At 46.4% G+C, this 12,873-nt stretch overlaps 1 protein-coding gene across 1 annotated transcript; it reads right to left on the bottom strand.

Annotated features, from left to right (window-relative positions):
• Positions 1-6,723: 6,723 nt before the first annotated feature.
• Positions 6,724-11,903, bottom strand: LOC113202084 (uncharacterized). The gene is made up of 11 exons (XM_026416150.2): positions 11,263-11,903; positions 10,983-11,185; positions 10,679-10,870; positions 9,714-10,077; positions 9,014-9,281; positions 8,894-8,934; positions 8,535-8,591; positions 7,398-7,631; positions 7,181-7,318; positions 6,934-7,101; positions 6,724-6,854 (listed from the first exon to the last, which is right to left on the bottom strand). Exons 1-11 carry the CDS (start codon positions 11,444-11,446, stop codon positions 6,724-6,726), a joined length of 1,980 nt encoding a protein of 659 aa, XP_026271935.2. The 5' UTR covers positions 11,447-11,903.
• Between the last annotated feature and the right edge of the window lie 970 nt (positions 11,904-12,873).

Here is a 12,873-nt window from a genome sequence, read left to right as displayed (position 1 = left end):
ACAGTTGCAAAAGAAGGAATCCTTGTCCTACTGTTGCAACAGTAGGACAGTCCTACTGTTGGATTTGCAGAGTAATCACAAAATTTTATGTGTGTATGTACATTTTGTACGTAGATACATATAAATTTCTGCTGATACACGTAGTAAAATGTGCGTAAGCTTCGCAGGTGTACAGACTTACACAGCTGGGTAAAACAAAAGTACACTTCCCGGGAGTGTGTAGGCATTGTAGGGATTCAACAGTTCTCCCTAATGACAGAGGGTAGAAATGAGGTGCTCGGGCCGCACACCATTCCAACCCCTACGCCACGCCGCCCAGGCCGGCACTCATATGCCCGCGAGTCGAGTTTTCTTTGTGTGGATGGAAAACCGACCTGTCCGCGACCCCCCACGTCCCACGTGGCCCCACTATGTGCCATAGCACGTTCCCCGATGTCACGCGACCAGCTGGCTCTTATTTACCCATAAGGGCCCCTTTGTGATATGCGGGCTGTGTATCCTTTTAGCGGCGCATACTGATAAACCAAGTGTGCTACTGTTAAACACTTGTAACTGCACACTAAAATCTTATGAACTTTTTTATGCGCAGCTTACTGAGTTCTGTGTGCATGCTGTGTTGTGCATTATTTTAATACACATTTATGAACAAATTTCACGAATTAAGTGCAGTTATGAACTATTTTGTTCATAACTGAGTATTAAATAATACGCAACTCAGCATGCACACAGAACTCAGTAAGCTGCGTATAAAAAAATTCATAAGATTTTAGCGTGTGTGCAACTGGGATCCCAGTTCAACACTTGCAAGTGCGCAACACGTTTTTGTGCAATGATACTTGTTCAACTCTTTAGTTGTACACTTGTAAGTGTTCAAAAGAGGCGTGTGAAGCATGGGAGTTGAACACTTGCAAGTGCACAACTGTCGAGTTGAACACTTGCAAGTGCACAACTGTCGAGTTGAACACTTGTACGTGTTGAGCACTAGTAAGTGTTTAACTTTAAGTTCTACACTTACAAGTGTTTAGCAGTTGCACACTTGGTTTATTAGTGCATTCCTGCCTGGAGGATTAAAGGGGGGGGGGGCTCTCTAGAAGGAAGTCATCAACGGAGTCGCACCACACTGTCTGAGGCACGGGTGACGGTGATCTCACATCAAGAGCCGGCGCCCTAGTTTATAAAATTGTATTTGCTGGGAGGCCCAGCCTGTTGTGTTAGGTTGACAAAGTAAAGCCTTTCAGGATGGGCCACCGTCTACACTACACACACCTGTGTCGCGGGTTTGCCTGCCCATCGCCGTGCATAAGCGCCGCCTCAGGAAACGTTCGTCGTGGGCAACTTACAAGACCACGACTAGATGCAATGCTGTTGCAGAAGAGTAGGGGTGTACTTACAGCGTCGCAAATGTGCTCTGGCAACTCAAATGCGTACGCATTGCCTACATTTTAAATGCATACAATTCATATCGCAGACGTGCCCATCCCTACATTAATTTGAGTAGAAAACGCAATGTGCACCAAACTCAATGCGTGGGATTTCTGTAATCTGGACTTGGGAATGTCTGCTTTACTAATTGCCGACTTGTGGTTTGCAACTATTTTTAATCGAGACATACCGTTTATGCATTATAATGATAGGCAATGTATGCATTAGAGTTTACCGAGTAACGTTCATTCCTGTGGCTTAACTGATCCTGTCTTGCAGGTCTCAGCTACCAGTCACCACCTGCACAGGAGAGTTCGGCTGGAGCAGCGGCCGGGGTAGGCGCTTTACCGCAGCGCTACGACGCCCTGACGGAGGCGGCGTGGGATGGGCTGGAAGATCGGCACAACATCGACTGGCACTTGGTTAGTTCCCTCTTGTGGTCTGTGCGTGTGTGACCTGTTGGTCTTCTGTGCTAATTTCCTCGAGTTGCTTTCCTTGCACCCACCCACTTGCACAAGTCGCCGAGTGATAGATTCGTCACGGCGCCTGTGGATAGGCACGCCCGCTTAGCATGTTGTTCAAACTGGTTGCATAACCAGCAGGTGCGATGTGTGATGTGTGTGCACTCGCGTCGCGTGTGTAAGAAGTGTTCGCGCTGGTCCACACCCCTGCCACGCCGCGTCGCGCCCCCGCCCGCGCCCCCGCGCCCATGGTAGTGAATAGAAAACTGGGTCCGGACCACCTGCTCCGGTCCATCAGGCCCTCATTGGTCCAGACCGGTACCAGGATCGGCACTGGTATCGTGTACGTCGTCCTGCACCCCCGTTGCCGCCGCTGCCACTATGCCGTCAGCTCGCCCTGCTTCCGAAACTCCACGTTCACGTCCAGCCTCCAGCCCCACCCTCCCCGCTCCACGCCCTCGGCTCCCGAGGAGTTCGCTTTGTAGTCTACGAAAGCCGCGTACACACTCCTGGGATGTGTACTTTTTGTTACTTAGCTCTGTAAGTCTATAAACACGCGAAGCTTCCGCACTTTCTATACTACGCGATACTACGTGGTTACTCTGCAAATCCAACTGTAGGACTGTCCTACACTGATAAACCAAGTGTGCAACTGCTAAACACTTGTAACTGTGCAACTCCTAGTTCAACACTGGCAAGTGTTCAACACGGTTTTTGTGCACGTGCAAGTGTTTAACTCGATAGTTGCACACTTGTAAGTGTTCAACAGGGGAGTGTGCAACGTGGGAGTTGAACACTTGCAAGTGTGCAACTATCGAGTTGCACACTTGCAAGTGCACAAAAACCGTGATGAGCACTTGCAAGTGTTGAACTGGGAGTCGCACACTTACAAGTGTTTAGCAGTTGCACACTTGGTTTATCAGTGTACTGTTGCAACAGTAGGACAAGGATTCCTACTGTTCTGACAGTAGGACAAGCTATTCCTACAGTTGCAACAGTAGGAATAGTAGGACTGTCCTACAGTTGCAACAGTAGGAATAGTAGGACTGTCCTACAGTTGCAACAGTAGGAGTAGCTTGTCCTACAGTTGCAAAAGAAGGAATCCTTGTCCTACTGTTGCAACAGTAGGACAGTCCTACTGTTGGATTTGCAGAGTAATCACAAAATTTTATGTGTGTATGTACATTTTGTACGTAGATACATATAAATTTCTGCTGATACACGTAGTAAAATGTGCGTAAGCTTCGCAGGTGTACAGACTTACACAGCTGGGTAAAACAAAAGTACACTTCCCGGGAGTGTGTAGGCATTGTAGGGATTCAACAGTTCTCCCTAATGACAGAGGGTAGAAATGAGGTGCTCGGGCCGCACACCATTCCAACCCCTACGCCACGCCGCCCAGGCCGGCACTCATATGCCCGCGAGTCGAGTTTTCTTTGTGTGGATGGAAAACCGACCTGTCCGCGACCCCCCACGTCCCACGTGGCCCCACTATGTGCCATAGCACGTTCCCCGATGTCACGCGACCAGCTGGCTCTTATTTACCCATAAGGGCCCCTTTGTGATATGCGGGCTGTGTATCCTTTTAGCGGCGCATACTGATAAACCAAGTGTGCTACTGTTAAACACTTGTAACTGCACACTAAAATCTTATGAACTTTTTTATGCGCAGCTTACTGAGTTCTGTGTGCATGCTGTGTTGTGCATTATTTTAATACACATTTATGAACAAATTTCACGAATTAAGTGCAGTTATGAACTATTTTGTTCATAACTGAGTATTAAATAATACGCAACTCAGCATGCACACAGAACTCAGTAAGCTGCGTATAAAAAAATTCATAAGATTTTAGCGTGTGTGCAACTGGGATCCCAGTTCAACACTTGCAAGTGCGCAACACGTTTTTGTGCAATGATACTTGTTCAACTCTTTAGTTGTACACTTGTAAGTGTTCAAAAGAGGCGTGTGAAGCATGGGAGTTGAACACTTGCAAGTGCACAACTGTCGAGTTGAACACTTGCAAGTGCACAACTGTCGAGTTGAACACTTGTACGTGTTGAGCACTAGTAAGTGTTTAACTTTAAGTTCTACACTTACAAGTGTTTAGCAGTTGCACACTTGGTTTATTAGTGCATTCCTGCCTGGAGGATTAAAGGGGGGGGGGGGGCTCTCTAGAAGGAAGTCATCAACGGAGTCGCACCACACTGTCTGAGGCACGGGTGACGGTGATCTCACATCAAGAGCCGGCGCCCTAGTTTATAAAATTGTATTTGCTGGGAGGCCCAGCCTGTTGTGTTAGGTTGACAAAGTAAAGCCTTTCAGGATGGGCCACCGTCTACACTACACACACCTGTGTCGCGGGTTTGCCTGCCCATCGCCGTGCATAAGCGCCGCCTCAGGAAACGTTCGTCGTGGGCAACTTACAAGACCACGACTAGATGCAATGCTGTTGCAGAAGAGTAGGGGTGTACTTACAGCGTCGCAAATGTGCTCTGGCAACTCAAATGCGTACGCATTGCCTACATTTTAAATGCATACAATTCATATCGCAGACGTGCCCATCCCTACATTAATTTGAGTAGAAAACGCAATGTGCACCAAACTCAATGCGTGGGATTTCTGTAATCTGGACTTGGGAATGTCTGCTTTACTAATTGCCGACTTGTGGTTTGCAACTATTTTTAATCGAGACATACCGTTGATGCATTATAATGATAGGCAATGTATGCATTAGAGTTTACCGAGTAACGTTCATTCTTGTGGCCTAACTGATCCTGTTTTGCAGGTCTCAGCTACCAGTCACCACCTGCACAGGAGAGTTCGGCTGGAGCAGCGGCCGGGGTAGGCGCTTTACCGCAGCGCTACGACGCCCTGACGGAGGCGGCGTGGGATGGGCTGGAAGATCGGCACAACATCGACTGGCACTTGGTAAGTTCCCTCTTGTGGTCTGTGCGTGTGTGACCTGTTGGTCTTTTGTTATATGTTTTCCAAGTCATAGTTTGAACACTTCGAGAAGAGAGTGCATTGTTTCATTATTTTGTTTCCTATATTATAAAGTCGGAAACTCTTGTATTTTATATGCCATTGTATCAGAACTGTGAGAGAAATAGAGGGAAGACATATTAAACAAAAATATCGAAATAATTGTAGTTGCCCGAGTCCTGTTTGTACTTTTGTAAGAATGTGCAATATGACGTTCCTCATTACTTAGTAATTACGATCAAGTAATGTAGAGGTTCTCGTTTGTTGTACTGTGCTTGATGCACCCGTGTGTGCTGGTTGCTGTCTCGTTCGGGCCGCCATGGGTATTGACGGCAGGAAAGTAGGGACGAGTCAGGCACATCATACGCAGTTGTAAACAATTTCAAACATCTGTAAATTCATGCAATTCCAAAACTATCTAACTATACATTCATTCCGAAAGGGTCCTTGGTCCTGCACCCCCTACGATTGTGGACAATGAGTATAGGCGAGTCGCTGAGAGTATTTAGCGTGTAGGAGTGTCGCCTGGTTTACAAGCAGTATTGTAGTGGGGGACCCCTATAGACTTGACTTGACTTGAGAGAACCAGGCCACCCAATGGCAGGGATCGTCCAAAGAGTACGTCCGCTTTTCTCAAATTCAATCAGCGAATTAAAAGAGCTGGGCGCCTGAGAATCCCAGGGTAGGCCACCCCGCGGTACGCACATGCCTCACAGGCAAGATGTTGCCTACCGATCAGGCGCTCTGAGAGCTTGCACAGGCGCATCTTGGCAGTTTCGTAAAATCGAATGACCCACGTACTTTCCGGATGATCCTCTATTCATTCCACATGTGTGGTCTGAATGTGCACTCTCAGACCTGTACTGATATTTTCTCAGTATATATCTACGTTTTTACGCAGCAGGATTACTGACTAATTTGTTACTTATTATGTATACTTTTGTAAGTAGTTTACTGACAAAAAAAGTTTTTGTCAGTACTGTAAAAAGAATTTATTTCGTATTACTGATTAAAAAAATTGTCAGTAGCTTATAAAGGTTTTTAAGCAGCAGGAACTACTGACAATTGGCCAGAAAGTCATTATTACTGAGAAAAAATATCAGTACAGGTCTGAGAATGTGGGAGTGGGTTGTGAGTTAACTGTGCCTACTTTATCAAATAAACACAGTGGATAATGGATTACCAGAGTATTTCACGCACTATTGTAATGTTCCAGGAGTATGCCTCGGTTGAAGAAGTTGTGGTGCGAGTGTGCTGTTCGTAAAGGGGATGGTGACAAACATCGGAATGGAGCTGAAGCCAGCATAAGTCAGGTAAGACAATCTTCGCTTCTGATACGCAGTATACTGTGACGTGCTGCTTATTTGTTGCCAAGGCAAGCTGTTAGGGAAATTAAGACATCGGGAAGGTGTTCAGAAATATTTACTCCCAGTAGACCATGCCGATTCCGAAAAATAAAGATTATAGAAACATATTTACTATGAGGAAACTTTATTTCCCAGTAGGTGACTACTATTTACTCAAAAGATTATAAATTTCAAATTATATTCAATTTCAAATACAACACAAATTCGTTTAGATTTGCAGTAGTAAAAAAATATTCACAATATTTTCAATTGATACACTATTATACTCAAACAACTAGAACAAAGCAGCTGGAGTAAAAAGAATATTCACAATATTTTCAATTGATACACTATTTTACACAAACAAGTAGAACAAAGCAGCTGGAATAAAACAATATTCAGAAAATTTTCAATTGATACAGTATTTTACAAAAACAACTAGAACAAAGGGGGGGGGGGGCAGTCCTTTGGTTACACAGTCTGCTACGTTGGCTGTAAAGTAAACCTACTATCAATACTCGTACTCGTATAGGATAAAAAGACAGAAACAAACTTGAAATCGTACCAGATCACGGTCGCGTTGCCTTCTGTTGCACCTCTGCTGCTTTTTTTTAAGTCGCCTCCTTTCAGCTCCTGTGATGCCTGTATAACCAACGACGAAAAATTAATGGTAGAGTTACTTCAAATTCAAATCACTTTTAAAGCAATAATTTGTGCCTACCTCTAGCTGCACACCAAGCATCCAGGTTTTGTAAGTCTGGCCCGTCAGGTTTCTGTGTAGGTAGTGGGGGGCCTTCCTGCTCTTCGATGTTCTGCTCTAGGGCCAGGCCCATGGCGGGCAGCTCCAGCTCTTGGGATGTTCCTGGCTCGCCAAAATACACGAAGATGCCTGTGTAACCAAAGACCAAAAATAAATGGTAGAGTTACTTAATATTCAAATCTTTTTCAAAGTTAGAATTTGTGCCTACCTGTAGCTTCCTGGTCAGGGAGTCTTCGGTTGTCATCGAATGACACGAGGTCATGGTCGTAGTCCTGCTGTTCCTGCGGATCCTGCGGGGCCTGCGGGGTCTGCGGGGCCTTTCCTGGCTCGCTAGAATCCACTATGCCTGTGTAACCAAAGACCAAAAATTAATGGTAGAGTTACTGAATATTCATATAACTTTCAAAGTTATAACTTGTGCCTACCTATAGGTTGCTGGTCAGGGAGCATTAGGAAGTCTTCAAATTCAAATGAGTAGTCATCATGCGGGGCCTCATGCGGGGCCTCACGCGGGGCCTCACGCGGGGCCTCACGCGGGGCCTCACGCGGGACCTGCGGGACCTGCTGCGGAACCTGCGGGACCTGCGGGACCTGCGGGACCTGCGGGGCCTGCGGGGCCTGCGGGGCCTGCGGGGCCTGCGGGGCCTGGGCTACTGGTTCTGTAACGAAATGTTACCGTAAAGACTTTGACAAAATTTGGAATTATTTGCAAGTGTATGTAAACACTGTTTTTTCAATGGCAATGATCATTGCCATTATTGGCAATGAGTACTACCTTTTATGGCAATGAAGCGCCTTTTTGGCAATGAACTGCGCAATGGCAATAAGACAAAAGTAAGATCTTTCCAGCGGCAATGACTCGTTCATTGCCAGCCCAACGGCAATGTCCATTGCCAAAAATGGCAATGAACGGAGATAAAGGTTTTGAAGTGTTCCCTAAATTATTGGCAATTCGTTCATTGCCGCAATTTTGGCAATGAAGTCCCATTGCCGCAATGTTGGCAATGAAGTTTCATTGCCGTAGTGTTGGCAATGAAGTTTCATTGCCACAGTTTTGGAAGTGAACTCTTCATTGCCAAAATTGCGGCAATGAACATTGCCTTTGGACTGGCAATGAACAAGTTGCCAATAATTTAGGGAACACTTCACAACTTTATTTCCACTCATTGCCAAAATTGGCAATGAATATTGCCTTTGGACTGGCAATGAACGATTCATTGCCGCTGGAAAGATCTTACTTTTGTCTTATTGCCATTGCGTGGCATTGCCACAAAAGGTAGTACTTTCATTGCCATTGGAGGTACAGTGAAGTTATCAAACTTAGAAACCCTGATGTTTTTACGAACTTTTGCAAATTCCACCCCCAAATATGCCCCCCCCCCCTACCCCGAGCATCCTTTCTGTACCTCAAAGGATAGGAAAGATAGCGAGTGAACAAATTAATTTATACGGGGAATAGATAGGTTTGTTCATTCACAGTTCAGGCAAACAGTAAAATTGAAGTGGGTGACGATCCCTAATGTAACTAACAACAACCGTATGGAATACGCTGAATCACTTACGTTCAATAAGCACGGGTGGCATGTCCCGTGGCGGCTCAAGGTCAGGTGCTGGCTCGTCTGAAATAAAGCAATGCCTGTTGTTGAAAGCAGTAGAGTAAATTGCGTGACCACTGTAAACGACGTGGCCACTTTTAATGCCAAAAATTTGGCATTCTTTTTTGAATGCCAAAATTTGGCCATTTTTAATGCCAAATTTTGGCCTTCCTCAGATGAATGCCAATTTTTGGCCTCTTTTAATGCCAAATTTCGGCCTCCTCCAGTAAGAATGCCAAATTTTGGCATTAAAAGTGGCCGAAAATTGGCATTCATCAGAAGGAGGCCAATGGTTTAACAGTGACCTAATTACAACTCGTACTTACCAAATACTGGTTCCGGCCCGTCCGGGTCAACTTCGTATGGCCTGAAAGTAAAAGTATACAAATTATAAAGAACAAAAACTCAAATAATGCTGAAATTGACTTTTATATCGGTGCACTTACTCAGGGACTTCCAAGTCTTCGTGGAACAATGCAAAGAATTCCATTTGTTCTCGAACTCCATGGGCCGCCAGAGTCAAGAAATCCTTTATGTTTTTGTTTAGTGTCCAGTCTTTGTAGGCAGTCGTTATGTCTTTGTCAAATTGTAGGTCTCTGTGGTTAAATGGTTTGGTCTTTAGTCTTTTTGTCCTGTGTGTAGTTCTGGTCGTTCCTGTCTCTATTGTCGTGTTATAGTCGTAGTAAGCCTTGTGTTCAAGTCGGCGTATCAGTGCTGTGAAGGGAAACGGAACATGAGTAATACGACAAAGGAAGTGCAGTACGGCATGAATACACACTAAAATACTAGGGACTATTTCCTGCATTAGTTAGGCAGGAATCCGTGCATGCATCTGGAACATGTGTACGATTTCATGCCTAATTACAGACTTATAGTGCGCTGTTGTGTAGTAAAATATTACACAAGCAAACTTGTGCATAGTTGTGCATGCACGGATTCATGCAGAGTATTGCAGTAAATTATCCTTAGAGTCGTACACTAGCTCATGTACTAGGGATTTTAAATATAATTTGTGTACAAGTACGCATCAAAACCTGCATAACATTGTACGTTAGGCTTCCGCACAAAAAGAAATCTACACAATTATGCACTTTTAAAAAGTCCCTAAACATTTAGTGTGTACCATCGTTTCGTTGGATAACTCACTCAAGAATTTCCAGAAGCTGGGATGTCCATAGTTATTGAGACTAGTGTTGAGTTGGCGGTGTAGCGATTCCTGCCCGCTCGTTGTGTGTATGACCCGACCCTTCACACTCAGGTCAGCAGGCTTATTGCCGGACAGCCACTCACGCTTGAAATATTGAAGGTAACGGAGAAGTGCTGCAACCTCTTGCTCCGTTGCCTGTTCATTAGTGAGGTCGCTGGCCATGCTCCAGATAATATCAAACGCTTCTAGCATATGTTCTGCTTCGAGCCTGGGTATGGCAGCGAGCATGCGCAGCACCCGGCTCACAAGGCCCGTACTTGTAGTTAGAAATTTCTGCAGGCCCTTGGCGTTTCGGTACATGGCCTGTGGAATTTACAAATTAAAGATTAGTCTCGTAAATCGATGTAAATTAAAAACAAAACTAAAACATCGCAATATTAGCGCAGCCGTTTCATTGGCTCTCAAGCCGCTCAAGTCGGCGAGAAGCAAGGGCTCGTGGGGTCGCGAGGTAGTTCAAGGAACAGAGCGATGATCGATGTCGGCCCGCTGGGCCTTACAGCGACGCGATACAGGCTTGCGCTTTCCAGAGCAAGGGCCAGGCGCGTATGAAGGGGGGGGGGGGCGATCGCCCCCCCTGTGAGCCCTAAAGGGCCGCCTGAAAGGTAGGCAATTTGCGGTACAAAACCCCTGTAAGTAGGCAACCCACAGTCCAAGGCAAGACAGGGCGGAACGGCAATCACTTCGTTATCAACGGCAATCGGCAACTTTACCTTCGAGTAGAGCCACAAGGGGCGGCTAGGACGGCCCTTCCCACGCGAAACGAAGGGGGGATGCTCTCCATAAAGTCACGAATTTCGCGCTCAGTAAACGCACAGAGAAGACAGTGTGTGCACGTGTTCGCACGGCGAAGGGTTTCAACGGGGTAGAAGTCAATGAGTAGCAAGCGTGCAGTGCAGATACTTACTCGGAGGAAATGAAAGTAGCACCCCCATTGCTTCATGTTGGGAAAGGCCTCCTTCCATCCCTTCCTCTGCCCGTCATCCCAGTCTGTGACGACAGCCTGGCCCCGCAAACCCAGCTCCTTTAATTTTTGGAGAACGGCTGCGTATGCAGTGGAGGTGCCCCTTGTCATCACAGCGTAGGCTAGAGGATACATCTGAAAGCAAAGCGATACAGATTAAAATCACATGCCTTCAGAAAAAGTACTGTGCTACACAGTGTTGTGGCAAGTCAATTGTGCAACCGCTGTCCGTACTTCATCTACTTACTTGATTATTGTGGTAGACTGACACGATGAATACATGCTTGGACTTGTTAATGTATGGCCTAATTTTATAGGTGTCATCTCCTTGGATTACGTCGTCATTCTGGAGTATAGCAAGCATTCTCTTGCTTGCAAAAACGAGTGATTCCTCCTCGGGCTGCCCCACTATGCCCTGATAGAATTCTGTATTGTCGTCCTCTGTCCGTGCTAGAAAAGAAAAACGTACAAACTATAATAAGTAACCATGTCGTTCTCTTCTTATTCTCGTCGTACTGTCCACTTACCCATAAATCTATTATCACTATCCATGAGGATGGCCTCTGCTTCCTGGAGGAAGCGAGGGGACCGTGGTAACCTCCTACTCCTCACATATTGGACGTGGTTTAGCAAGTTTTCCTTCTTGAAATATTTCCTTAGGAAAGGATCTTGAATGCTGAAACAATCACATGTTAAATTAGAACGTGACATTTAGTACACACTTTACTTGGGGCTACGGCTGTACCCGTGCCGAGGGTACGGTATAGGGAGGGGGATACAATATCATGTCTCACGTACAAAAGTTGAAGGTTCAGTAGATTTAACAAAAAGCAAGCTGCTAGCAAACGCTTGCTCGCAAACACAAGTGACTAGCTGGCGTGTAAATCTCTGTAGCGTTTTGTGACAACTGAATTATCCTCGCGTTCGTCTTTGGCTGGAACTAGATGTGTTTATTTAGTATTGCACTGGGAAGGGAGGGGAAGGGGGGAGGGAGTGGAAATCCGCCTACAGAACGCAACTCGAGTGAAGCTGAGCAGTGCCGGTGAACCACTTGAACATCATAAATTCGGGAGTTGGCAAGCGCGAGCAGGATCACGATCATAACGTCGAGTGGCGGCCACACTCCGAGCGGATAGAAAGGGTATGTTGAACGTAGACCCTATGCGACGTCCGATGTTGTGTCCCCCACCCCCCCACTAATGTCGATATAGCGAGCTACTTTTAATTTGCAATGAATCCAGAGGAAGTTGGCGTGTGCACGTGGCGCAGTGTTTACAATCGGCCTGTCGGGTGCGGGGCCGGTGGGCCTACCAGATATTCCTCCTGTCGTTCTCCCTCCCACCTGTCGAGAGATGGGAGGCATAGAAACAGCAGACTGTCGAGTAGGCCCACCGGCCCCGCACCCGACCGATTGCAAAACAGAAACGTGGCGTCTGGCTCCGGCGATGCTTTGTTTACAAACACGCGATATGGGGGGCCTCACGCATTGAATCGCGTACGTTATCGTCTCGTGATGAGAAAACAATTAATCGTAAATCGCCCTGTGCACGAGAAAGAAATTGAGGCGTGGGGAAGGGAGTACTTACTTGCTCATAAAACCGTCGTAAACCGACGATAGAGACTGCCGCCAATCCTGCTGCACGGCCTGCTCCTGCAGCACCTTCCACTGACGGCAGAACTCCGCAAAGTACGGTGATGATAAGTGATTATGCACCATATTGCAAGCGTTAATCCGCACGTCGGTGAAGTCTTCGGCACAGGTCGCTCGTACATGGCAGTGTGTTGCCTTCCGGTCGTGGTTGATGCACTTGAGAACGTAGCGGTTTGACCTTGGTTGCTGCCTTTCCACATAGAAGTAGTGGCCATCGTGGACCACCACGGAGTGACCACGCTCCGACGGATAGGTTATTGGGTTTCCGTCGTAGACCGGCATGATGAGGGAACTAACGAATGGAGCGCAACGGGTCCAACAAGAAAACTCTGGGAAGGGGTGGGGGGTAGGCTTTGGCTGGAGGACGCCGACCGCGGCCAATGAGTATGTCATAATAATGTTTCTAGGAAACTTGGAATTTGTGATTGAATTATTCGATATTTTCTAGAAGTATCAGTTCTCTTCAAATGCAATAACATTTGAATTC

This window comes from Frankliniella occidentalis, unplaced genomic scaffold (genome assembly GCF_000697945.3).
Source record: "Frankliniella occidentalis isolate FOCC.00 unplaced genomic scaffold, Focc_3.1 Scaffold217, whole genome shotgun sequence".
NCBI lineage: Eukaryota > Metazoa > Arthropoda > Insecta > Thysanoptera > Thripidae > Frankliniella > Frankliniella occidentalis.
The sequence above is the reverse complement of the archived record's forward strand: the minus strand, read 5'-3'. Positions and strand labels throughout refer to the sequence as shown.

Bases quoted from the DNA above. Each gene is read 5' to 3' on its own strand.
- LOC113202084 (XM_026416150.2), bottom strand. From the start codon at position 11,446: ATGTCACGTTCTAATTTAACATGTGATTGTTTCAGCATTCAAGATCCT. The intron at 11,186-11,262 runs GTAAGTGGACAG...TTTCTTTTCTAG, and splicing joins TAGTGATAATAGATTTATGG to CACGGACAGAGGACGACAAT. The intron at 9,282-9,713 runs GTGAGTTATCCA...TTCCCTTCACAG, and splicing joins CAGCTTCTGGAAATTCTTGA to CACTGATACGCCGACTTGAA.